The 27,675-nt window shown below is 42.8% G+C and overlaps 1 protein-coding gene across 5 annotated transcripts in view; it reads right to left on the bottom strand.

Moving 5' to 3' along the window:
• The window catches only part of LOC143923962 (sodium channel protein type 2 subunit alpha-like), a 372,282-nt gene that overhangs the window by 165,725 nt on the left and 178,882 nt on the right, over positions 1 to 27,675 (bottom strand). For all 5 annotated transcript variants that reach the window (XM_077447919.1, XM_077447918.1, XM_077447920.1 and 2 more), the window contains 2 exons: positions 24,530 to 24,620; positions 19,468 to 19,596 (listed from right to left, as the gene is read on the bottom strand). In XM_077447919.1, coding sequence (XP_077304045.1) covers positions 19,468 to 19,596; positions 24,530 to 24,620 — 220 coding nt within the window. The remainder of the gene's footprint in view (positions 1 to 19,467; positions 19,597 to 24,529; positions 24,621 to 27,675) is intronic.

Below are 27,675 nucleotides of genomic sequence, written 5' to 3'. Positions count from 1 at the left end.
AAAACAGAATACAATGATTTGCAAATCTCATAAACACATATTTTATTCACAATATAAAACTGAAAACATGTCAAATGTTTAAACTGAAAAAAATTACCATTTTAAGAAAAAAAAAAGGTCATTTTGAAATTGATGGCAATTACAAGTTTTGAATGTTGGGGCAAAGCAACAAAAGCTGGCAAAGTAAGCGGTACTAACTAGCTGGAAGATTTTTCAATTGATTTGGTTAATTGGCAACATATCTGTAACATGATTGGGTAAAAAAAAAAGAACATCTTAGAGAGCCAGAGTGTCTCAGAAATGAAAAGCTGTGGCTAAAAATTGTCGAACAATTTCAAAATAATGTTCCTCAATGTAAAATTGCAAAGACTTTATGGATATCATAATCTACAGTACATAATACCATCAAAAGATTCAGAGAATCTGGAGAAATCTTTCCAGAAAGCTCTGAGTGCCAAAGCCCGTTGGACAAAGCCGAAACGCAATATTGGTTACCCGTGATCTTCGGGCCCTCAGACAGCACTGCTTAAAAAACAGGCAGGAATCTGTGATGGACATCACTGCATGGGCTTGGGAATACTTCCAAAAATCACTGTCTGTGAACCAGGTAAAGCTATATCGTGCAAAGGAGAAGTCATATAGTGATGGCCGAACGGTTCGCCCGGCGGTCGTTTCGCGGCGAATTTCCGACATTCGCGGTCCGCACGTTCGAACGCCTTTTTCCGTCGTTCGCCGCGGCGGACTTACGTGTTTAATGTATACAAGAACTTTAACCTTTGGTGACACGTTTATCATGTGATACAGGACAGCCAATTGAGACATGACAGCACATGGACACTTGTACATTCCCCCTAACCTATAAATACACCCGATCCGGTGGCCATTTTACATTCTTTCTTCTGTTAAGATAGGGACAGGTTCCTGTGTGGAGTAGGGAGAGATAAACCACTAGCTATTTGGTACACAAAAGTTCTTTTCAGGACTGGTATAGGTGTTAGGTGTTGATAGGTTTGCTGTGCTGCTGATTCTTGCAGCAGCCTGAGTGTCTTTTGTTAGTTTAGAGAAAGGGAAAGGACGGTGTATGCTACAGGGACAGCCAGATTAGTCTTTCATCATCATCATCATCATCATCATCATTAGCTGTTACTATCAAGGTCCACAAAAGAGCTGTTCCAGTAACCACTAATCGTTCTCTTTTTTTGCCAATTTGTATAGGGACAGGAAGGAAGCAGTGTTGTCAGGCAGTGAGGGTAATTTTAAAGACTTGCTGTTATTATTAGTTCCACAAAGGTTCTTTTCAGGACTGGTATCAGTGGTACAGTAATAGGCTTGTACATGTATAATATTCTTTCTTCCAAATATAGAAAGGATATTATACTTGACTGCTGCCCTTCTGCTGCAGTCTGCTAAACATTCACAACTCACTTGTTCCACAAAAGTTCTTATAAGGACTGGTAACTTGGTATAGGGTGCTACGGTACATAGGCTTGAGTGCGGTACAGTCTGCTGTTCTGTAAGGACCGCTATCGGTCCACAATAGATAGGGTTGACGTGCACCACTGCTGACCGCTGCCCTATACTGCAGCAGTCCTTCAGCGGTATAGGGACTGACGTACAGTCTGCTAATCACTAACACACAACCTGCTTGTTCCACAAAAGTTCTTATAAGGACTGGTAACTTGGTATAGGGTGCTACGGTACATAGGCTTGAGTGCGGTACAGTCTGCTGTTCTGTAAGGACCGCTATCGGTCCACAATAGATAGGGTTGACGTGCACCACTGCTGACCGCTGCCCTATACTGCAGCAGTCCTTCAGCGGTATAGGGACTGACGTACAGTCTGCTAAAAACTAATACACAACCTGCTTGGTCCACAAAAGTTCTTATAAGGACTGGTAACTTGGTATAGGGTGCTACGGTACATAGGCTTGAGTGCGGTACAGTCTGCTGTTCTGTAAGGACCGCTATCGGTCCACAATAGATAGGGTTGACGTGCACCACTGCTGACCGCTCACCTATACTGCAGCAGTCCTTCAGCGGTATAGGGACTGACGTACAGTCTGCTAAACACTAATACACAACCTGCTTGTTCCACAAAAGTTCTTATAAGGACTGGTAACTTGGTATAGGGTGCTACGGTACATAGGCTTGAGTGCGGTACAGTCTGCTGTTCTGTAAGGACCGCTATCGGTCCACAATAGATAGGGTTGACGTGCACCACTGCTGACCGCTCACCTATACTGCAGCAGTCCTTCAGCGGTATAGGGACTGACGTACAGTCTGCTAATCACTAACACACAACCTGCTTGTTCCACAAAAGTTCTTATAAGGACTGGTAACTTGGTATAGGGTGCTACGGTACATAGGCTTGAGTGCGGTACAGTCTGCTGTTCTGTAAGGACCGCTATCGGTCCACAATAGATAGGGTTGACGTGCACCACTGCTGACCGCTCACCTATACTGCAGCAGTCCTTCAGCGGTATAGGGACTGACGTACAGTCTGCTAAACACTAATACACAACCTGCTTGTTCCACAAAAGTTCTTATAAGGACTGGTAACTTGGTATAGGGTGCTACGGTACATAGGCTTGAGTGCGGTACAGTCTGCTGTTCTGTAAGGACCGCTATCGGTCCACAATAGATAGGGTTGACGTGCACCACTGCTGACCGCTCACCTATACTGCAGCAGTCCTTCAGCGGTATAGGGACTGACGTACAGTCTGCTAAAAACTAATACACAACCTGCTTGGTCCACAAAAGTTCTTATAAGGACTGGTAACTTGGTATAGGGTGCTACGGTACATAGGCTTGAGTGCGGTACAGTCTGCTGTTCTGTAAGGACCGCTATCGGTCCACAATAGATAGGGTTGACGTGCACCACTGCTGACCGCTCACCTATACTGCAGCAGTCCTTCAGCGGTATAGGGACTGACGTACAGTCTGCTAAACACTAATACACAACCTGCTTGTTCCACAAAAGTTCTTATAAGGACTGGTAACTTGGTATAGGGTGCTACGGTACATAGGCTTGAGTGCGGTACAGTCTGCTGTTCTGTAAGGACCGCTATCGGTCCACAATAGATAGGGTTGACGTGCACCACTGCTGACCGCTCACCTATACTGCAGCAGTCCTTCAGCGGTATAGGGACTGACGTACAGTCTGCTAATCACTAACACACAACCTGCTTGTTCCACAAAAGTTCTTATAAGGACTGGTAACTTGGTATAGGGTGCTACGGTACATAGGCTTGAGTGCGGTACAGTCTGCTGTTCTGTAAGGACCGCTATCGGTCCACAATAGATAGGGTTGACGTGCACCACTGCTGACCGCTCACCTATACTGCAGCAGTCCTTCAGCGGTATAGGGACTGACGTACAGTCTGCTAAACACTAATACACAACCTGCTTGTTCCACAAAAGTTCTTATAAGGACTGGTAACTTGGTATAGGGTGCTACGGTACATAGGCTTGAGTGCGGTACAGTCTGCTGTTCTGTAAGGACCGCTATCGGTCCACAATAGATAGGGTTGACGTGCACCACTGCTGACCGCTCACCTATACTGCAGCAGTCCTTCAGCGGTATAGGGACTGACGTACAGTCTGCTAATCACTAACACACAACCTGCTTGTTCCACAAAAGTTCTTATAAGGACTGGTAACTTGGTATAGGGTGCTACGGTACATAGGCTTGAGTGCGGTACAGTCTGCTGTTCTGTAAGGACCGCTATCGGTCCACAATAGATAGGGTTGACGTGCACCACTGCTGACCGCTCACCTATACTGCAGCAGTCCTTCAGCGGTATAGGGACTGACGTACAGTCTGCTAAACACTAATACACAACCTGCTTGGTCCACAAAAGTTCTTATAAGGACTGGTAACTTGGTATAGGGTGCTACGGTACATAGGCTTGAGTGCGGTACAGTCTGCTGTTCTGTAAGGACCGCTATCGGTCCACAATAGATAGGGTTGACGTGCACCACTGCTGACCGCTCACCTATACTGCAGCAGTCCTTCAGCGGTATAGGGACTGACGTACAGTCTGCTAATCACTAACACACAACCTGCTTGTTCCACAAAAGTTCTTATAAGGACTGGTAACTTGGTATAGGGTGCTACGGTACATAGGCTTGAGTGCGGTACAGTCTGCTGTTCTGTAAGGACCGCTATCGGTCCACAATAGATAGGGTTGACGTGCACCACTGCTGACCGCTGCCCTATACTGCAGCAGTCCTTCAGCGGTATAGGGACTGACGTACAGTCTGCTAAACACTAATACACAACCTGCTTGGTCCACAAAAGTTCTTATAAGGACTGGTAACTTGGTATAGGGTGCTACGGTACATAGGCTTGAGTGCGGTACAGTCTGCTGTTCTGTAAGGACCGCTATCGGTCCACAATAGATAGGGTTGACGTGCACCACTGCTGACCGCTGCCCTATACTGCAGCAGTCCTTCAGCGGTATAGGGACTGACGTACAGTCTGCTAAACACTAATACACAACCTGCTTGGTCCACAAAAGTTCTTATAAGGACTGGTAACTTGGTATAGGGTGCTACGGTACATAGGCTTGAGTGCGGTACAGTCTGCTGTTCTGTAAGGACCGCTATCGGTCCACAATAGATAGGGTTGACGTGCACCACTGCTGACCGCTGCCCTATACTGCAGCAGTCCTTCAGCGGTATAGGGACTGACGTACAGTCTGCTAAACACTAATACACAACCTGCTTGGTCCACAAAAGTTCTTATAAGGACTGGTAACTTGGTATAGGGTGCTACGGTACATAGGCTTGAGTGCGGTACAGTCTGCTGTTCTGTAAGGACCGCTATAGGTCCACAATAGATAGGGTTGACGTGCACCACTGCTGACCGCTCACCTATACTGCAGCAGTCCTTCAGCGGTATAGGGACTAAGAGTTTTGTCACAGGGTCATTTAAAAAATGACATGCAGAGGAAGAGGCAGGCCCTTCCGCAGGGGTGGTAGGGGTAGGGCAGGAGCAACAGGCTTGAGCCAAAGTGGGAAGTTGCAGAAGGTGCGTTCAATTACTTTAAAGGATGCACCAGACTTGGTTGAGTGGCTCGCTCAGCCTTACTCTTCTGCACCCTCCTCATCCTCTCGATCTGCACCCTCTTCTTCACTCTCTGCTATGTGCACCCCCAAAGACACTACCACCAACAACACGACCACCACCACCACCACCACATACCTTCCGCTTGAGTCACTGGAATTATTTTCCGATCCATATCAAGAGGACATTTCTGATGCGCAGCCACTCTTGGTATTGGATCAGGAAGAGGAGGTAGCAACAAGCGCTACTCAGCAGTCTGACGCCAGTACCCAGATCAGCCCAAGGAGGAGGTTGGTCCCCGGTGTTGCTGCCTACTCCGAGATCTCTACTTATAGCGGTGGGGAAGGTGACGTTGATGATGACGTGTCTAGTGATGTCACGTGGGTGCCCACAAGAGAGGAAGAGGAGGGGAGTTCAGAGGGAGATATGGACCAGCAGATAGGGAGGAGAAGCAGCAATGACTTACATTGCACAGCAGGGACAAAGCAGACTGCAAATGTATCAGGAGCGAGTCATCGACCATGTACGGTCACATCTGGCGCTCCCAGGACACCGGCACATGGCTCCGCAGTGTGGGCTTTTTTTAACGTGTCCGCTGCTGACAATAGCGTTGCCATCTGCAATCTTTGCAGTCAACGCGTTAGTCGCGGTAAGCCCAATACTCACCTAGGGACGACCGCCTTAAGAAGGCACATGAGCAGCCATCACCGAGCCCAGTGGGAGCAACGGAACACACAAAGCCACACTGCAGGCTCTCACCGTCCAGCCTCGTCTTCTACTTCTCCTTCTCCTCTCTCCTCACAATTGTCCTCCACTCCACCTTCCATCACGCCAAGCTCACATTTTTCTGCAAAAAGGCAGGCTTCCGTGGGCCTAATGTTTGAGCGTAAAAAAATGATGATGCCGGATAACCCTCTTGCCCAACGGTTGGCGGCTGGCTTGTCAGAACTCATAGCCCGCCAACTACTGCCATATAAACTGGTGGACTCGGAGGCCTTTCGCAAATTTGTGGCCATTGGAACACCACAATGGAAGGTCCCAGGAAGGAAGTATTTCTCAGAGAAGGGCATCCCAGAGCTATATGGCCATGTTCAGCGGCAAGTGAATGTATCTCTGGCACACAGTGTCGGTGCCAAGATACATCTGACCACAGACACGTGGTCTAGCAAACACGGGCAGGGAAGGTATATCAGTTTTACTGCCCACTGGGTGAACCTTCTGACGGCCGTCAAGCATGTAACCCGTGGCACCCGTGTAGATTTGGTTTTACCGCCACGGATTGCATGCAGGCCTGACTCTTCTTCTCCTCCTCCTACTCCATCCTCCTCCCTCTCCTCCTCAGCTGCCTCCTCCTTTTCCGCTGCTAGCGTCTCTTCCACTGCACCGCCCAAGCTCCCCAGAACCTATTCCACATGCCAGGTGAGACGTTGCCATGCCGTGCTGCGTCTGTTGTGCCTGGAAGCAAAGAGCCACACTGGCCCGGCACTCCTTTCAGCTTTGCGTTCACAGGCAGATGAGTGGCTAACACCGCTCAATTTGACAGTTGGTAAAGTGGTGTGTGACAACGGTGCCAATCTGCTTAGCGCATTGAAACAGGGCAAAATCACGCACGTGCCGTGCATGGCACACGTCTTAAACTTGGTCGTGCAGCGATTCCTTGTCAAATACCCTGGGGTCCAGGACATCTTGCGGCAGGCAAGGAAAATCTCGGCCCATTTCAGAAGATCTTACACGGCCATGGCTCGCCTTGCTGACATTCAGCGGCGACACCATCTGCCGGTCAGACGTCTTATTTGCGATTGCCCGACGCGATGGAACTCAACCTTCTATATGCTTGATAGGCTGCTCCAGCAGAAACGTGCAGTTAACGTCTACCTGTATGAACTCTGCGAAAGAAACGGTTCTGGGGAGCTGGGTTTTTTTTCACCGCGCCAGTGGCTGCTCATGCGCGACACATGCAGACTTCTGCGGCCATTTGAGGAGATCACCAAACTGGTCAGTCGCAGCCATGGCGCCATCAGTGACATGGTACCTTATGCCTTCTTTCTGGAGCGTGCATTGCGTCGTGTCATTGATCAGGCTGTGGAGGAGCAGGAGCGGGAAGATGAGGAAGTCGCAATGCTGGATGAATTCCCAGGGGGGGCTACTCTATCTGAGACAAGTCAACAACAGGAGTCTGATGAGGAGTCAGAGGAGGATGGTGCCGGGGCGGATGAGCAGGAGCAAGAAGAGCATGCTTTAAACCTTTCTGGGATCCCTGTTGTGCGAGGATGGGGAGAGGAGAATGAAGAGGACGACATTATCCTGGATGATGAGCAGGAGCCAGGCCACCACACCGCTTCCACTTTAGTGCAAATGGGGGCCTTCATGCTCCAGTGTTTTAATAGGGACCCCCGTATAAAAAGCATGAGGGTCAAGGACCAGTACTGGGTGGCAACGTACTTAGACCCCCGGTACAAACACAAAATGGCGGAAATGTTACCGCCGTCGCAGAGGGCTGTCAGAATGCAGCACTTCCAGGCCTTGCTTCGAGAAATGCTGCATTCTGCTTTTGCGTGCGCTGGCAGAGGAGCAATTCCCACTCCCAGAGAAGGATTTGCGGGTACCAATCCAACAGCGCCTGCAAGAAGAGGCCGGTTTGAAGATGTGTTGGTGACTTCGGATATGAGGTCATTCTTTCAGCCGACCCATCGACAGGTGTCATCCGGATCCAGCATCAGGGAACGCCTAGATCGTCAGGTGTCCGACTACATTGGGTTAACGGCCGATGTGGACGCTCTGAGGAGTGATGAACCCCTAGACTACTGGGTGGGCAGGCTTGACCTCTGGCCAGAGCTTGCCCAATTTGCAATCGAACTGTTGGCTTGCCCCTCATCCAGTGTCCTGTCCGAAAGGACGTTCAGCGCAGCAGGGGGGATTGTGACCGATAAGCGTACTCGCCTAGCTCACCACAGTGTTAACTACCTCACATTTCTAAAAATGAATGAGGCATGGATCTCGGAGGAATTCAACACATGTGACCAGTAGACCATGTATATGTCTATAAACTATTTTTTTAATCAAGCACACAGACCTTCTTAATTCATTTGGCTCACTTCCTTGACCCAAAAAAGCACACCGTACTATATGCCCCTACCCTCCTCTTTGAAGAGGTTGAGCGGTGTCATATTTCTACTGGGGCTGCTTATGATATCCCTGTGCTGTGCTGACTTCCTCCTGGGGGTTCTTATTATGAAGGGATCACACTATCCCTGTGCTGTGCTGACTTCCTCCTGGGGGTTCTTATTATGAGGGGATCACACCATCCCTGTGCTGTGCTGACTTCCTCCTGGGGCTGCTTACGGTGCTGCTGTCAGTGCTGTATGTCACGGTGCTGCTGTCAGCGCTGTATGTCACGGTGCTGCTGTCAGCGCTGTATGTCACGGTGCTGCTGTCAGCGCTGTATGTCACGGTGCTGCTGTCAGCGCTGTATGTCACGGTGCTGCTGTCAGCGCTGTATGTCACGGTGCTGCTGTCAGCGCTGTATGTCACGGTGCTGCTGTCAGCGCTGTATGTCACGGTGCTGCTGTCAGCGCTGTATGTCACGGTGCTGCTGTCAGCGCTGTATGTCACGGTGCTGCTGTCAGCGCTGTATGTCACGGTGCTGCTGTCAGCGCTGTATGTCACGGTGCTGCTGTCAGTGCTCTGTATTACGGTGCTGCTGTCAGATGCCTCTATCACGGTGCATGTGTCATTCCGGTATGTCACGCTGCTGGTGATCATCTCCTGCACCCTCTTCTTTGCCTACCCTGGTCCCTGACCTTCCCTCTCCTCCATTGCCTTCATTAGCTCCATAGTCCTGAATTGTTAGAACAATTTCCCAAATAAAATAAAAATGCTTGTAGTTATCGATCCCAAATTCACCTCATACATGTATTATGTCATTGTCCAGATGGTGGGACTACGTTTTACCCCCTAATAATTACCACGTGGCCGCAAATTCGACATGAAGGTTTGCAAAGTTCGCCTCCCATTGAAGTCAATGGGGCCCGCGGCGAACGGTCGGTTTCGCGAACGTTTGGGTCCGTTCGCATTTCGCGTTCGCGAAACGTCCCGTCGGAAGTTCGTCCATCACTAAAGTCATATCTAAACATGATCCAGAAAACCATCTTTGTGCGAAAGCACATTTAAAATGTATGTTGCAAAGTGGAAAACTGTCTGTGGTTGAACTAATAGAAATTAGAAATTATTTTTGGCAAGCATGGGCGCAGCATCTTCTAGACTAAAGAGGAGAGGGACCTTCTGGCTTGTTATCAGCACTCGTCTCAAAAGCCTACATCTCTGATAGTATGGGGGTGCATTAATGCATATGGAATGGGCAGCTTGCATATCTGAAAAGGCACCATCAAAGCTGAAAGATACATCCTGGTTTCTTTTTCAGGGAAGGCCTTGCATATTCCAGCAGGACAGTGCTGAACTGCGTACTACATCTATGACAATAGCATGGCTTTGTAGCAAAAAAGGCCAGGTTACCTGGCCTGCCTGCAGTATAGACCTTTCACCAATTGAACATATTTAGTGCATCTTGTAACATAAAATACGACTAAGTAGATCCAGGACTGTTGGGAAGTTAGAATCCTATATCAGGCAAGAATGGGACAACATTCCTCTCTCATCTGTTCTCTTCAGTACCAGGTAATTTACAGAGATTTGTTAAAAGAATAGGGGACGTTACACCATAGTAAACATGGCCCCGTCTCAACTTTTTTTGAGACCTGTTACTACCATCAATTTCAAAATGACCTTATTTTTACTTAAAATGGTACAGTTTCTCAGTTTAAATATTTGATATGTTTTCTAATTTCAATTGTGAATAAAATATGTGTTTATTAAATTTGCAAATCATTGGATTACAGTGCAAATTTTGTCAATTTAGTTCTTTTGCAAGACATCTAGATACAAAGTTCTTCTTTTGACTTCTGGCTTCAGGGAACTGTGGGAAATACAGCTGCAAAGCTAAGGTGAGGCACCATGTCACCAACAGCAGTATTATACTAGACTATGCCGAGGGGCAGTATGCCCAACTGAAGTAAGTTATATGCATGGAGCATGAGGATCTATGTAACCTGAGTAATGTTCCTAGTAGTTTGAGGTACCTAACAAGTTATTTTTTTTTTTTCAACTACCAAAAAGTCTTCCTCCCCTGAGTATTGTGAAAACTGCAGTAAGATGAAAAAAAGTATCTGATCAGCTTTCTAGCAATATTTTACCTTCCTAAGGAGTACTGAGCAGAGAGACCTTGGTGCACATGTGGAAACAAAGATAGGAGTTTCTGTTTTTTGCTATGAAAGCTAGAAAATCCATTTAAATATTTATAGCTTACTAGGCATACCTTATATGCAGTTTATATGCTGGCATAGTGTAGCTTATGGGGTAAATCAAGGGCAGTTGTTGAATCTCTACTGGTTTCCATATTTGATATAATTTGATGGCCACTGTAAAATAATCATCAGGTTTCCTTCTATAAAATGTCACATGTATTCTAGAACTATTGACTATACACTCAACCATGGTCCCAGTTTCTTGTACATGTATTGGATGGTGGTAGAGTGCTGGTTGTTGGTTAGTAGGTGGTGGTGGTATTGTGTAGTCCATAAAGACAACTGGACATTGCTAATAACAATGTTGTATGACAACAGTCAGCAAAGGTGGAGTATATAGGAAATTACAAGTTCAAGTGGTTTCTGATAGAATTAACATATATTTTTGCACTCATTGAATAGTTCTAACAAAACATGTTTTAAGCCCTTGTAAACACGGTCGGACATTCCGACAACAAAATCCGTCGGATATTTCGTTACGATGGGACTACATTCAGGCTAGTAGCCAATAGCTTTGGTCTAGGAATTTGATCTGAGCATGCGTGGCACTTTGTCCGATCGGAATTTTCTACACACAATCGGACAAAGTCCAATCGGATTATGTTGTCAGAAAGTTTTATAGCCCAGCTCTAAAACGTTGTCCGTCGGATATTCCAATGGAAACAGTCCGATGGAGCCCACACACAGTCGGATTATCCGACAACACGGCCTGATCAGACATTTTCCGTCAGAATGTCTGACCGTGTGTACAAAGGCTTATTGTATATTTGCCAGACTAAAAGGGAGAAAATGAGAACATTTTATTCAATTGTTAGGGTTTACATCCACTATAAGCTCAAGGTAAGCATTCACAGATCTGTAGAAAGATATAATCGGAATTTTATGCTTTGTTTCTTTTTTTGTGGATTTCAGCACTATATAACACACTATTTAACATTTTCCACAATAGTCACCACACTCTAAACTGATATAAATAAGACAGAAAATGAAAAAAATACAATTTTACAATGTACTGAAACGGTGGCAGAGCGGCCTGAGGCCTTTGGCTGATGTAGTGCAACAGCTGGAAAGCTGTAAGTTATTCTGTCCCAGATGTAGAATGCTTGGATATTCAATTTGAATTTTTATTATACCGTTTAAATCAAATGTAAAAAAGGCTTCTTTCAGTGTTCAGCCTTTCCACATTTATTTTGTTCAGTTTTATGACATAATCATATCTTTAAATGATGTCATTTTGTAGATGGCAAAAAAAGAAGTGTTTTTTGAGGTGAAAAGGGAATCCTTATAGAAACAGTGATATATGTGGCCTACTTTTTGAAGATTCAGTAAAACGGGCACTTTTATGGGAGCCAATAGAGCAGAACTGATTCCAAGAGACATCTCTGAGAGAGCAATTTAATGTAAAACAATGCACTGATACTCAAGTGTTCAGCGGTCTGTGTAACCCTTTCCTCCCCGGGACATCTGATCAGAATGTTCAGATATGGAATGTGTACAAGTAATAAATATTAATCTTGTATCTAAAGCCTTTTTTTTTTCTTTTTTACTATGGATAGAGTAGGGAAAGGTTAGAAGTCTGCATGCCCTCTGGATAAATTCAATCTATTTATCCTGGTTATTATCTTCCTTTCCCGTGAACTTAATGATCAGGTCCACTTGTCAATTTTTAAGGTGGATATGATCAGAAGCTCCATGCAGGTCTATGGGAAACTGGATATAAACAAACCCGTATTTGTTGAAATCCACCTACCTCCAAACCTATCCAGATGCAGAAAAAATTAGAGAAGAACTGCATCCTTTTTTGTTTTTCCAGACCTAAACATGATGGATTTGATTAAACATCCACCTGTCTATAGATCCAACACCCGTCTGCCAGTCTGCTTTCAAAATGCAGACAAAACTGCACATCACGGATGTCATGACACTATCATCCATCTGCTTCATCTCCAATTCAGCATCATCTTCAGGAATCTTTATGGATCCCCTGCTGAATGGAGCATAACAGCACTGTGTGAAAGGAACCTAGTTGTCACTAGAATGGATATAGAGATTTTCCAACAGAGACATTGGTCCAGTGACCACTGAGGTACACCTTCCCTTACTTTAGAGGATTTTTTTTTTTTACTTTCTGTTGTGTCTTGTTACGGAAAGTGAAGTAAAATCCTCCAATTGGATACAGACAGCAAAAAAATTTAAAATTAAAGTTGAACTCCAGTGTTGCACAATTGTATAGGCTATTCTTCTGTACTAAAATTACTCTGAATTTGCTGCACATTGTGAGCTTCCCAAAAGGAATGCACAATGCAACTATTGTTATGAAGTTGAGCTCTCGTGCACCCCCTACAATCTCTCACACCTAATTATTACTCCATAGTGATGACAGGCATCCTCACGGCCAACAGTAAGGATGTTGATTTAGGCAGGTCAAGCTACAAGCTGATATGTGCAGATTGAGTCCCCTGTAGTGTAAAAATGTGCCTCTGTGCAGTAGCTTCCTGTAATCAAGACCAGTCACTGCCTCCCTCTCTTTAGTGCTGGGTGACTGGTCTGGTCTTCACCCTCTTTTCTGCAGGCCACCTGCAGTAGGTGGTCCCTCCACAGCTCTCTGCTCAGATCATGTACAGCACAATGATGATGTTACTGCTACTTTTATATGGTAATAATGGGGTTTTCAAAAACATTTGGTACACACAAAGTGGATGTACACTATATTGACAAAAGTATTGGGACACCTGCCTTTATGCGCACATGAAATGTAATGGTATCCCAGTCTTAGTCCATAAGGTTCAATATTGCGTTGGTCCACTCTCTGCAGCTATAACAGCTTCAACTCTTCTGGGAAGGCCGTCCACAAGGTTTAGGAGTGTCTATGGGAATGCTTGACCATTCTTCCAGAAGTGTATTTGTGAGGTCAGGCACTGATATTGGATGAGAAGGCCTGGCTCACAGTCTCTGCTCGAAGTCATCCCAAAGGTGTTCTATTGGTTTGAGGTCAGGACACCCCAAACTCACTCATCCATGTCTTTATGGACCTTGCTTTGTGCACTGGTCCAATTCATTTTGTGGAGGGGGGATTATGGTGTGGGGTTGTTTTTTAGGGGGTGAGCTTGGCCCTTCATGCCAAGACATGTTGGACAATTTCATGCTCCCAACTTTGTGGGAACAGTTTGGGGATGGCCCCTTCCTGTTCCAACATGACTGTGTACCAGTGCACAAAGCAAGGTCCATAAAGACATAAATGAGCAAGTTAAGAGTGGAGGAACTTGACTGGCCTACACAGAGTCCTGACCTCAACCTAACCTGATAGAACACTTTTGGGATGAATTAGAGCAGGCCTTTTCATCCAACATCAGTGCCTGACCTCACAATTGCGCTGGATAAATGGTCAAACATTCCCATAGACACACTCCTAAACCTTATGAACAGCCTTCCCAGAAGAGTTAAAGCTGTTATAGCTGCAAAGGGTGGGCCAACTCAATATTGAACCCTACAGACTAAGACTGGGATGCCATTAAAGTCCATGTAAAGTCAGGCGCCCCAACACTTTTGTCAATATAGTGTACATTCTTTGCAGCTATTGTGAAATATATTTCATTTTTTTTTGCCCATAATAGGATTTTTTTTTGTGTGTGATCAGTTTTCATCCTTTCACTGGTCTTTTAGTGGTACAGGACACTGTGCAGACATACAGCATGCCTGTATTGGGCCGTTTGTTCAGCCAACACATCCCCTGACCAATCACAGTTTGTCTCTGGCACACACCCCCTCCCAATCACCAATCAGCCTGTCTCTGGCACACACCCCTTCCCAATCCCAATCAGCCTGCCCCTTAAACATGCCCCCTGCTCAAGTACAGCCTGCATTTTGCCTTAGGCTAAACAGACTACTGAATACATGCATACTGTTTGTCTGCACAATGTCCTGTAACCCCACCCCCACTATCAGCAACAAGTGATGCATGGTCCTATGACAGAAATTTTTAACTTTGTAAAAAAGGTAAGAAAGATCATTTCTGAAACTAAGCAAAAGTAGTTAGTGTCGATTCCCACAGGGGTGGCTTCAAAGTCACCTAACTCTTGTCTGAACCTGAAGCCACCCCGTACAGCGTGACTTGCGTGGGGCTTGCAAAATGACTTCTGTATAGAAGTCAATGCAAGCCACTCCAAAGTCAGCCCAAAGTAGTATAGGGACCTTTATCTAAGGGTGCTTTCACACTGAGGTGCTTTACAAGCGTTTTAGCGCTAAAAATAGTGCCTGCAAAGCGCCTGTAAAGCGCCTCTCCTGTCACCTCAGTGTGAAAGTCTGAGTGCTTTTACACTGGAGCGGTGTGCTTGTAGGACAGTAAAAAAAGTCCTGCAAACAGCATCTATAGGGCGGTTTTGGAGCGGTGTAAACACTGTTCCTAAAACGCCCTGACCATTGAAATGAATGGTCAGCGCTGCGGTAAAGCGCTTTTGGAGCAGCGCTTTTAACCCCTTCAGGGGAGTTAAAAGAACACCACTAGTGGCGGCAAAGCACTCAGCAGTAAAGCGCTGCTAGAACTAACCGCTACCGCCCCCCACTGCCTCAGTGTGAAAGTGCTCCTATTAGAATGGTTCCATTGCAATGCATGGAGCGCAACTTGTCAGGCGGCTAAGTGAATAATTATAACTGTATTAGACAGTGCCTATAACATTGTATGTTCACAACTACTTTAAGGAAATATTTCCCCATTCTTGATTTAGTACAGGTTTTTGCACACTTCAATCCTGCAGATTTCTTTTGAGGAACATGAGCTATAGTTTTTTTTTTTCTTTCTCACACTTGTAAACAAAAGAGATTTGGGGAATGAATAGTTTGGACTAAATTTAGCTATACCAGCAGGACAAAAAAGGTTAGAAACAGTACTTCAAAGCAATCATTTACCACTTATGTGAAGAAACACACGTTCTAATATAGAAATATGCATATATTTAAACACAGATACATTTATTCTGCTCTATTCTTCTTTCATTTTGGAATAAATAAGGCATCCTATGTGAAAAATAAGAATGTTTAACAAGAGGCATGAACTGGCAGTATGTCAAAACTGGTAATTGCCTTGAAGGCTATTAAGGTGAGACGATCATAATTGGTGGACTGGTGTAAGCTGCTATGGGTTGCTTAGCAGCATTTTTTTAAAGAAACTCTGTCATGAAAAAACAACAAAAGCTTTAAGAATGCTAGTTCCCTGGCTGTGATACTTTGGCTTCAATGCTTTCTGAGTCTCTAAACAGAACAAATAAAGAGATAAAGAATTCAGACACTTTTGACACTTTTTTTTTACAGCCTGCTTGGCTCAAGTTGGCAAATATTAAAACCAGCCAGCCAGGCAACTAGCATTTAATTTTAAGGTCTGATTCTAGAAGACTAACTTTTAGGCCGACCACATAGGAAGCTAATTTCTTTCCTGCTACAGGTCCCTGAATTCCCCCATCAACACAGACAGTGTTGATGAGGAAATCCCTTCTGCCGGGCCATTGTCTACTCCCAGTGGGGGGTGGACGGGAGAAGTTGTAACCACAAATTCTCTAGCAATAATCGCAAGAGAATCCAGTAGGCTGGTTGTACCCAAGTTGATTGATCAATCAACTTGGTACATTCAGTCTGCCCATTCAAACTGTGTATGGTCAGCCTTAGAACAATACCATGGCAGTCATTGTTTTTTGTTTAGGATAGTGTAGGGATAGGTTATAGCCTATAGCAAGTTATTACAGCTTTATGTTTCCCCTCCTTGTAGATTCCCATTGTCACCAAAACAGAAATGAAAGATGCCTTCCACTGCAGAGAGGATAAGACAAGACGTGGAAGGAGGATTTACCAATGTTGGAGAAAGAGTCTCTTATTTTCTGTTTGTACAGTACCAGAAGTGAAGAGAAATCTTCCCAATGGGGCACGCAGGCTAATCAAAAACATAAGAGTTTTACCCATCCTTACTGTAGTCAAGTGTAAAAAATGAAAGATATATTTTAAGATGTGTATCATTTAAGTGTTTGTTATGTCAAATTTATAAATCACTGCCAGCTCCTCTATTAGCATATAACACTATGTATGTCATTTCTAAAACTGAGCGTTGTAAATACCTATTTAGAGCTATCTTCAGGCACATGACTCGCGGACGCTTTACAGCTCCGATACATGGCTTCTGCAGGAGGGGCCGAGATCTCCCCCTGACGTCAGCTGGGGAGATCGCATGGCCTCCCGCAGAGGCCCTGTCTCGGAGCTGTAAAGTGGCTGAGAGTCACGTGACTGGCCTGAAGAAAGCTCTAACACACGGATCCCAGAGACAGCGGGGACCATCCTTATTGCGCAGCACGACTCGCACATGCACAGTAGGGAACCGGGAAATGAAGCCGAAAGGCTCCACTTCCTGATCCCCATACCCAAGATGGCGGGGGCAGCACCCGAGAGACGATCGAGAGATCGGCTTTGGGTGCCGACATCGCGGGTGCGCTGGGCGGGTAAGTGTCATTATTTTAAAAGTCAGCAGCTGCAGTATTTGTAGCTGCTGGCTTTTTAAAAAAAAAACGGTGGACTCCCGGCGGACTCCCGCTTTAACTGGACATTTTTGCTGCTGCCCCTGGGGGTGTTTGGCATTTTTTCCGGCCTCTAAATGCTCCTGCATGTTAGCCTATGTGTCCATGCACACACAGATGTTTAGAGAAGTTTGGAGGCAGGGGCGTTTAGGAACAGGAAATAAAACCTATAGCCAGTGTGTCCAGGAGCAGCAGAGTTTTGGCAGAAAAAATTTCTGAAGCATATAAATGCATGTAAATGTACCTAATGCCCTGTACACAAGACCGGTTTTCCCATCGGAAATAAACTCTGAAGGTTTTTTATGGAATTCCGCTGAAACTGTCTTGCGTACACACGATCACACCAAAGTCCGATCGTCATAAACGCGGTGACGTACAGCACATATGACGGGACTAGAAAAAGGAAGTTCAATAGCCAGTAGCCAATAGCTTCTGTCTCATACTTGCTACAGAGCATGCAATGTTTTTGGTCCATCAGAACAGCATACAGACGAACGGTTTTCCCGATAGGAATTGGTTCCATCAGAAATATTTAGAACATGTTCTATTTCTAGGTCCGTCAGAATTTTCGAAAAAAAAAGTCAAATGAGGTATACACACGATCAGAATATATGAAAAGCTTCTGTCTGACTTTTTTTGTCGGACATTCTGCTCGTGTATACGCGGCATAAGGCTATTCACGTTTCATGCTTGAACGTTAATTCATTTCAATGGCCAGAATAAATTATTATCCTGGCCAATGAACTAAAGTGATGCCTAAGTTTTCGATTTGCCTAAATGCACCTAAACACATTACACAAGCGACAAGCATTTTTTCTGGCAAAACTCTGCTGCCAGGAGTCTAGAGGAGTTAGAATAATGTCCAGCGTGCATGAGGCTCAAAGCAAAGCGTTATATAGCAAAGTATGGATTCGTTTTTTTTTATTTTAAGTGATTGTAAAGTCTGATTTTTTTTTTCTATAAAAATAACAACATGTTATACTTACCTGCTCTGTTGCAGTGATTTTGCACAGAGCAGCCCAGATCCTCCTCTTCCTGGGTGCCTCTTCTGTGCTCCTGGCCCCTCCCTCCTGTTGAGTGCCCCCACAGCACACAGCTTGCTATGGGGGCACCCAAGCTGAGCTGCAGCTCTGTGTGTCCATTAAGACAAGGACCTAAGGTTGGGCCCTTCCCCCTCTCTATTTAGATTGTCTAACTGACTTTGACTGACAGCAGTGGGAGCCAATGGTGCCACTGTTGTGTCTTAGCCAGTCAGGAGGGAGAGTCCTGGACAGCCGAGACACTCTTGGACATCGCTGGACAGAGATGGGGCTCAGGTAAGTATTAGTGGGGCCGAGGGGGGGCTGCTGCACACAGAAGGCTTTTTATCCTAATGCATAGAATGCATTAAGATGAAAAACCTTCTGACTTTACAATCACTTTAAACATGCTATATTGGATTGTTGTATTCAGAATCAGAGCCATGTTTTGGGGTTTTAATATATTTCCTTCATCTGGGCTATGAACAAACATCAGAACCATATATAAAAAGTCAACAAAGAGTAAAAAATGTAATTTCTTGGAAAAAAAAAAAAAAACTATTGTGCTAGATATCAGGTATCATACAGCAATCCAGATATTTACTGAAGCCGTATTAAAGGCAAGTCTCAAAAATTCACTGACAGGCAGGGTATATATAACAGAAAAGACCCTAGTAGTCTCTTCTGTCATAAATGTCTGCCCCTGCGTGTCAATGGTAATATGATCCAAGAGGTCCATGTGGAGCTCAGACCATATTATGGGATCCATTGTGTGCCATGGTGATTTGACTCCCATGTCCAGGAATGCCATCTTCACAGCCTGATCATTCAACCGGTCAAAGAGAAAGAATCTGGAAGGAAGACCAAGCACTGATGAAAGTGCCTAGGACCAGTGGAAGCACTGACAGCGCAGCAATGAACGGCTTCAGGTAAGTCCACCATAATGTGTTAATATGTGGTATATTTTAGCAAATTATGGCATAACACTGCAGGGGGCCCACTTTAGATCAATCAAGACATGTATTACAATTTATGATATCCAGCTTGTTAATGCTAGACATTTTTCAATGAAATTTAATTTCCTACAATTTGTTGCCTTTTTATATTTGGTTCTAATATTGTTTTTAAATATATGAATATATGTAACTATATATTAAACCTGAAACACGTTGGATATGACTACAGTAATCGTTAAAGTATTTTTGAAAAAAAAAAGGCATTTGCCTGTAATTTTCTGTAAGGCATAAGGTTGTGCCTCTTCAGATTGAAGTAGATTGCCCACTGTTTGCTGTACCAAGTTTTGCTCATGAGGCCCCTTAGGGCCATTATGCCTTGTGGATGTGAGCAGCCTAATTGTTGCAATATATGATCGTGTCTGCTTTGCATCTGACATGTTTTTCTCTCCCAGTCAGTTCTTAAGTGAGGCCTCATTCATTTGACATAAAAGTAACAAAATGTGATACTTACGCCATAACGATTACGCTGAAATCCAGCCAGTTCCATGGGTCTCTCAGGAAAGTAAATTTTTCTAGACAAAAACCCCTTGCGAGAATTTTTATCAGAGACTCAAATGTATAGATTCCAGTGAATGTGTATCTGCAAGAAGGGATCACACAGAATATTAATAGCAATATCATCAAAGACTTCTCAAACAAAATGGTTTAATGGATTTAATATGCGGCAATAGACTCATTGCTCCTATTCACTCTTGAACCCTGACCAGCGTGAACCTAATAGACGCTACACTTATATGCTCTGTGCCATTTTCTTGGAGAAGAGCCACAATTACCATTTCTAACAAAGAAAAAATAAATACATTTTATCAATAGGATCTAGTATTCATAACAGGTTTCTAAATGCCATTCCATATTGTACCATGACTGCAAAAGACCTGTCATATGTCATATTAAAGATAAACTCCAGGAAGATATTAAAAAGCACAAATGAATGCATTAAAAATAATTAAAAGCTATTTAGCCCTTTTGCTTGTGTGGGTTTTTTGCACACGTTAAAAAAGAATTTCTGAAGATAACACAAATCCTGTGTATATATATATATATATATATATATATATATATATATATTTGTATTTTTTTATGAAAGCAGACACCCTAGAGAATAAAATAGTGGTAGTTCCAATATTAGCCCAACAGTTTAGGAAACGCAACATTTTGAGGAATCATTTATGGTCACTAGCACCATTGGACTGGAAGCACTTTCTTCATAGATTGATTTCTTTAAAGGACATTTATTGTGCACCTATTGTACTATATGTTTAGGTGTTATTTTAGATCCTTTTTGTTTTGTACATTGTGTATTATTATACTCACACTCCACATAGGTTCACATATAATCATTTAAATTTGTTTTGGCACATATCATTTATTTATGTCAATGCGTAAATCTCACCATTGAATGTTTACCTGACCTGTATAATTATAGATATATTTAATAGTGACTATATAGTGACTATATATCAGGGCGCCCCTAGGCGCCAGGTCACCATGGTGACCAGAAGTTTTGACCCGGCGCCTGGGGCTGCTGCCCGAATGAACACCGTCCCCTCCCCCCGCTATGTATCCCAGGCTCTGCTTGCCCATCTGCGAGCCTGGGCCCGGGACCAGCACGTCCACTCCTCCCCTTCTCGTTGTTGACCTGGAAGTGACAAATGACCTAATTTCCAGGTCCCTGTTGAAAGTTTTCCGCCCATCAAGGCCAGGAAAGAATGTAATATAGTGCTATGTGCACTGAATTCCATTCAGTGGAGCACAGGGGAGACATCCATGGTCTGTTCGAGTCTGGATGTCTCTAACAAGAACCTGTCACTTAAAAGAAACCATCACATAGGGGACTTTTGCCCCCTATGTATTGGAAAAAAAAAATTAAAGGTACACCAAAGTACATAAACCCCCCCCCCCCAAAAAAAAAATTCAGGTTCCCATCACCACATATATGCACTTATAAACGTAAAGGCACGCAGCAGGGTGGCTACACCTGAAAACATTGATTGTGATACACATTACATATCACCACACATGCTGGAATAAGAGCAATAATTCTAGCTCCAGACCTCCCTCGTAACACTAACCTGATGACTTACAGGGGCTTTTAAAGCACTGACTATAAAAAATATAGGGTACTAACATGTGTAAGATTTGACATGTGGTGCAACCTCGGCTTTTATATTTTACCATTAAATTGGGTAATTTCTTGTGTTTTTGTGCCTCTTAAAATGAACTTTTATTGATTTTTTTTTACTGAAACCTTTGCGGTAATATCATGTGACATAAACTACCGCTATGTTATTCTCTAAGGATTATATAATGTTTGGTGGTTTGATGTAATCTTCAGGCCTCAAATGATTTTTTAGATGTGTGCAAAAAAATTTTAAAAATGGCTCTGGCTGTAAAAAAGGTTAAAGGTTTACCTTCGGAAACATGTTACATGTTCCACCGTAAGCCCTTGTACACACGGTCGGAGATTCCGACGGAGTGTTTACGATCGGACCGTATTGTCGGATAATCCATCTGTGTGTGGTCTCCATCGCACTGTTTCCGTCGGAATATCCGACGGACCAAGTTTTCCAACTTGTCTATAAAATTTTCCGACAACATGCTCCGATCGGACATACTCCGATCATGTGTAGCCTGCTCCGACGGACAAAGTGCCACGCATGCTCAGATCAAATTCCTAGACCAAAGCTATTGGCTAATAGCCTGAACATAGTCCCGTCGTAACGAAATAAAGTCATTTCGTTATGTACAATCGGATTTTCCAACAACTTTGTCTGACCATGTGCATGCAACAGTTTCGGACAAAATCCGTCAGACAAAATCCAACGGATTTGGTTGTCAGAATGTCCAACCGTGTGTACAAGGGCTTAGATTTGTTAGTTAAAAAAACTGTCTCCTAATTTCGCTGGCTCCTAGATTAAAAGCAAATTTGTCAAGGCCTGGTATATATACCGGTAATTTTAGCCCTAAATTGTTTCTATTAAAATTTGTTTCCTTTTAATACTACATGCTAAGTGCATTTTAAAAAACAGAGCTTGTAAATATAATGTCTCCATGACTCTTCCTCACAGTTCAGTTAGTGCATGAATCAGTAATCTGCTTTCAACGTAGACCATGAGATTCAGTTGTGTCATTAAACTGATAGCTTAATGTATCACCCAACCCTCCCCGTGCCATTTGGCTTTGAGAAAGCTTTGAAGGGCAACAAACTTTACTGAATCACTTCCTCCGCTCTCCCTCACTTCTGGAAGATGACAGAAAGCAGACAAAATGAAATGGCCCTTACGCACTTACGCTAATATAAATAGATACCACAAGGGATTTTCCACTTGCTATATTGCTGAGAAGTCATTATCCTTCAGTGTGCGAAGCAATAGATAACACACACTGTGGAAATCGTATAGGAAGAAATAGATCTCTTGCATCAGTGTTGCCTAGACACTAGAACATGCTGGAACTTGTAGTTCCTTGAGCAGCTGAACTTATTAAGTCCTATTTAAAGGAAACTGGTACCAAAGATCAAAGAAGGACTGACATTGCAGATAAAAAAAATAATAATTCACTGCCACTTGGAACTCTAAAAAACAGTAAATACGGCCATCTGTTTCCATTGTAAAGACACTTGACACTACCCAGCCTGCCCCTCGTCAGGTCATTGTTACACTCCTGCATCGCAATGCAACAAAATACATTATAATGTAAAAATTCTGTCCTTTTATTGGAGAAAATTGTAATTGTAATGTCTCCCTTTATATTGTAAAGAGCTGCACAAACTGTTTACGCTATAGAAATCCTGTATAGTAACATTGATTTTTTTTTAATGAAAAAGTATGATTTTGTTTGTATGTTTATATGATTATACTATATACAGTATATATACTGTATATTATATGGATTTCTAGCCCGAGTGTTATAGGTTTAACAATGTACAGTACTGTGCATTGGTGCGTGTTGACATGGGCTTCAGTGCATTTCCATCAATTTCAGTAGGGGGGGAATACATAGATGTGAATCTAGGATAATATTTAAACAAATTAACATATCAAGACTATCATGCAAAATATTGGAAACCTGGCATCTATGCAAAGAAGAGAACAGGTCAGGTCTCTAGTAAATGAGAGGAATCACAGAAGATCCGTATATCAATCAAGGTGAAAGGGGTCTAAAAAGTGGTGATCCCTGGATTTTAGGGTGGGTTGACATGACTATCAAGAACGGATCAAACCACAGAGAACCCATATTGGGGTGACTTTTTGGGTAAACTGCTGCTATTCCACAGGTTCCTTGTGTGTCAGCTGTGCTTTCTCATAGCCTTCTATGATGTCCCGCGATTTTGATGCACTTTTTGAAACAGCACCAAAACTGCAGGACCACATAGAAGTCTATGGGAAAACGGAGCTAACCTGCACGAAAACCACAGGTTAGCTGCGCATTAACAAAAGCACAGAAAGGAAGTGTGAAGTGGCTCTTAGGCTTGGTAGATACCATTATTCTCTACAGTCAAGAAATCTCTCCAAAGTAGGGTAAAACTGCTCTTAAGCCTTTTACACACTTTGAGTTCTTTTTCTGTTCAACCCAGTGGGTTGAACGAAAAAAAAACTGTCAACTACGGTCGGAGCTGCTGCACTAACAATCTAATCTTAGTACAGTGATCTCCCCTGATGACCTGTTGTATTCTGACGAGGGGAACTGCCCCCCCCCCCCAGAACACTCCGGTCAACACTGATTGGGAGCCGGTTGGCTGCTGGTTTTCTAGCTAAATGGAAGGCTTCTGTCGGACTGGCTGCCATACACATTGGCTGAACGTCAGCTGTTTTTTATTGAACGGGCCGATGTTGCCCAGCATTCGGCCCGTGTGTACGGGGTTTTAGCTGTCAACACAATAACTGCCCCACTGGTAAATTTCATTTTCTATACCTATTCCGGTAAAAGCTCAAAATGTGTTCTTCATCGCTCTTAGTACCATTGACAATGGTCAACAGGACATAGAAAGAATAAATCTCACCTGTGGGGACACAGTCAACAATAAAAACCTAGATGTAAAAGGAGAAAAGCACCAAAATTAAAATCTGGACTTTATTTGTTCTTCTTTTGGTGCTTTCCTCCTTGCACACCTAATCTCTACTCAAGTAAAAAGCCGACCTTGGGCCACCACTCCTGCATTGCTTAAGACCTGTCTGAAAATACCCACTGCTATAGGAGATCCAGTTTCCTACACCTACCTTTACTTCCAACAATATAATCTTGATAGGATCGCTAATCCTTTACTACGCTAACTAAAACTATAGCACAGAGCAGTGGTTTAAGCTGGCATACAATGTACTGATCTACTTCTAAAAACAACTGAAAGCAATGACAGAGCCCTAATGATTGCAAATACCATCTAAAATCCCTATATGTTTATATTGTAGAACTAGAAGCTTTGTTTACTATGTGAAACCAGGCTGATGTAAGTTACAGTTTACTCACTAACGACTGGACAACCATTTTATTAGAAGAGAAAAATAAATACTTACTCTACATTCTTCGTCCATTCCGGGGGATTACTCATGGTCATGAACACGCAGTTGGTCAAAATAGTGAACATAATGAGCATGCTGAATAATGTAAGACGTTGTTAAGGAAAAAAACATACAATTTTCATAAATCACTTTACATTACACAGTATGTCTCATACTATAAGGAAAACAGTAGTTGTTTCAATGTGAAAGTAATCAGCTTAAATTAATTGTATAGCGATTTTGTACACTTATTAAATTCTTTAGCATGGTAAGAACCAAATTAATTAAAAAAAGATAAAATCAAGTCGATACAAAATATTGCATATTAATGTTTTGTATTCTCTATTTGAAACAGCAGGTGGAGTTTTAGGCTCTTTTTTACATGTTTTACTATTTGCACCTTTGTTGAAAAAAAGATAGTTATTGTTTAAAGAACACATTAGCTTACATTGAAAATTACACACAGAAACACATTTTTTATCGGACAGCTCAATGGGAGGTTTCAATGAAAGCCATCCTGTCTGAAAGGAGATTATTCCTGCTGTGTGGAGCTAACTTTCCATCACAGGAGCCTGTGGGCACACATATCCCTCTTCCAGGGTTACCTCTTTTACAAACTACTTTTTCTTGTTTTACCAAATGAACCTGGTTTAGAATAATGTATGAAAGTTTGTATGACATGGCTTTTCTTCTACTAATGTGTGGCCTAAAACTATACAGGAAAAAGCAGTGTCTACAATGCTGAATAGTAAATCAATCCTTTTAGACATGCTGTTTCTAACTGCATCCTCATTCATTGTTCTTACATTCAGTTGAATCTATAAATTTCAGCTTCAGCTACCGGGCTCTGTAAACAAGAAATGTTTTAGAACAGGAGTTAAAGAGGAAGTAAACTCTCCCACTCTGATGCTTCTTTTCATTTAGCCCATTATAATAAGTAATTATCAAATTATAGCCACTGTAATCCAGCCCAAATCACATATTACTGTTTAAAGAAGCTTTAAAAAACGTGTTTCCAGGGGTTAGGCAGCGCCATTTTAAGTATTGTTTTCTGAGTCCACAGTAGAGTGTATTTCCGCCCTTACATTGAGCACTTCCTGTGCTGTTAACCAAGCCTCCATCTCAATCCAACGTTTCTATGGCAACCCTGCTTCCCTGTTCATAGCTGACTTGTTTTATTTCATAGTATTTACTTGTGCCGATTGTCTAATGTTTGCTTTTGTCAGTGTTATCAGCTTCAGCTGATAAGACTGCAGTAATGGCCAGGTTTACACTGCATGTGATGTCACATGGTCACATGGTGTGTAGGAGGAAGCTTGTGTATGGCCAACAGTAGTAACATAAAGGCTGCATTGTTTTAATTGAGTTATCTGAGTCTTAACACTGCATTGTAAAAGAGAACAGTACAGTACAATCAATGTGTAGCACTGCAAAGTAGAAAGCAGAGCCAGCATTCATAATGAATGTATATAACTGTACCAATATACATTATATTATATAACATTATAATAAAGATATCAAGTTTTTAGAAATTAAAAATTTAGGCTCATTTCACCCTACCGCATTTTGGGATCTGACTTGTGAGACCCCAAGTCTTGTGACATGTGAAATCCCATGTTAGTCAATGAGAGCTGTCTCAATTAGCACTATGGAAGTCACTCCGACTTTTGAAAAGGTTCCTGTTCTACTTATATCTGACTTATTCCCATAGATTTTAATGAACGTCGCCTCCAATTTAGATCCTCATCTATATTGATGTGATTTGGATCTAACATTACAAGAATATTACCCAAGCATTCCCTGAAAGTTGCTTCAAAGTTGCCTCAAAGTCTCTTCAAAGTTGTTTTAAAGTAGCTTCAAAGTCACATCAAGTAGTACTCAAGTCGCCAGCCAATAGCCTGGCAAAGTCGTTCCGTAGGTCACAGCAGTGTGAACTGAGCCTTAAAGGGGTTGTAAAGGTTCGTTTTTTATTTTCTAAATAGGTTCCTTTAAGCTAGTGCATTGTTGGTTCACTTACCTTTTCCTTCGATTTCCCTTATAAATGTTTTTTTTCTTTGTTTTGTTTGTCTGAATTTCTCACTTCCTGTTCCTCCTCAGTAAGCTGTTCAGTAAGCTGTTCTGGCTAACTAACCAACAGCTCGGATGATGGTGAGAAGTTTACTGAGGAGAAACAGGAAGTGAGATATTCAGACAAAGAAAAAAAACATTTAGAAGGGAAATCGAAGGAAAAGGTAAGTGAACCAACAATGCACTAGCTTAGAGGAACCTATGTAGAAAATAAAAAACGAACCTTTACAACCCCTTTAACAGAATAGACATTCCTGGCAACATTGCGTAATGCAAAGAGCCAAATTAGGTCACAAGGCACATAACCTCCCTAACTTAGCCTGATTTCTAATGTGTATAGTTTGTGGGAAGATAATATAAAGCTAGGTTTTAGAAAGATATACAAGGTATATTTTAGAAATTGAAATTAGTTAGAGCTGCCATTTAAAGAGACCTTGACTTACTCAACATAAGCTATTTAACAACAATACTCCAGTCTTACTGCCCTCCTCTAGCTGCAAGACACAGTTGGGTTGATTTACTAAAACTGTAGAGTTAAAAATCTGGTTCAGCTTTGCATGGTAGCCAATCAGTTTTTAACTTCAATTAAGCTTTGACCAAAAAACAAAAAACTGGAAGTTGATGCGTTTATATGCACAATTGTACCAGATTTTGTGTTCTCCGGTGTTAGTAACCGGAGAACACAAAATCTGGTACAGTTGTGCATATAAACGCATCAACTTCCAGTTTTTTGTTTTTGGTCAAAGCTTAATTGAAGCTAATGCATCTAATGCATCTTCTCCAACTAGGCAACTAGGCCTGATCATACTGAAGCTTTGAATATGAGTGTTCTTGTTAAAGAGACTGATATATCAAGTATGTGCTCTTTACAAATAAAGACAAATCAGAAGAATATTGGTTGTTAAACGACCATAGTATAGGAATTATACCTATTGTATAGAGAATGTAGTCAAGTACCTGTATTTAATGCAAGATGGAAGTTAAAAGACGTTAGGAACAATAATAGTACTTTAGAGGGCTCACAAACTGTTGTGTTACAAACATCTTTAATTGATTTTATGTTGTTATTGCATACTATACTGTATATAGCCAAA

The sequence above is a fragment of the Lithobates pipiens genome, unplaced genomic scaffold (assembly GCF_037356315.1).
Source record: "Lithobates pipiens isolate NorthernLeopardFrog02 unplaced genomic scaffold, aLitPip1_a1.2 Scaffold_22, whole genome shotgun sequence".
NCBI classification, from domain to species: Eukaryota; Metazoa; Chordata; class Amphibia; order Anura; family Ranidae; genus Lithobates; species Lithobates pipiens.
The sequence above is the reverse complement of the archived record's forward strand: the minus strand, read 5'-3'. Positions and strand labels throughout refer to the sequence as shown.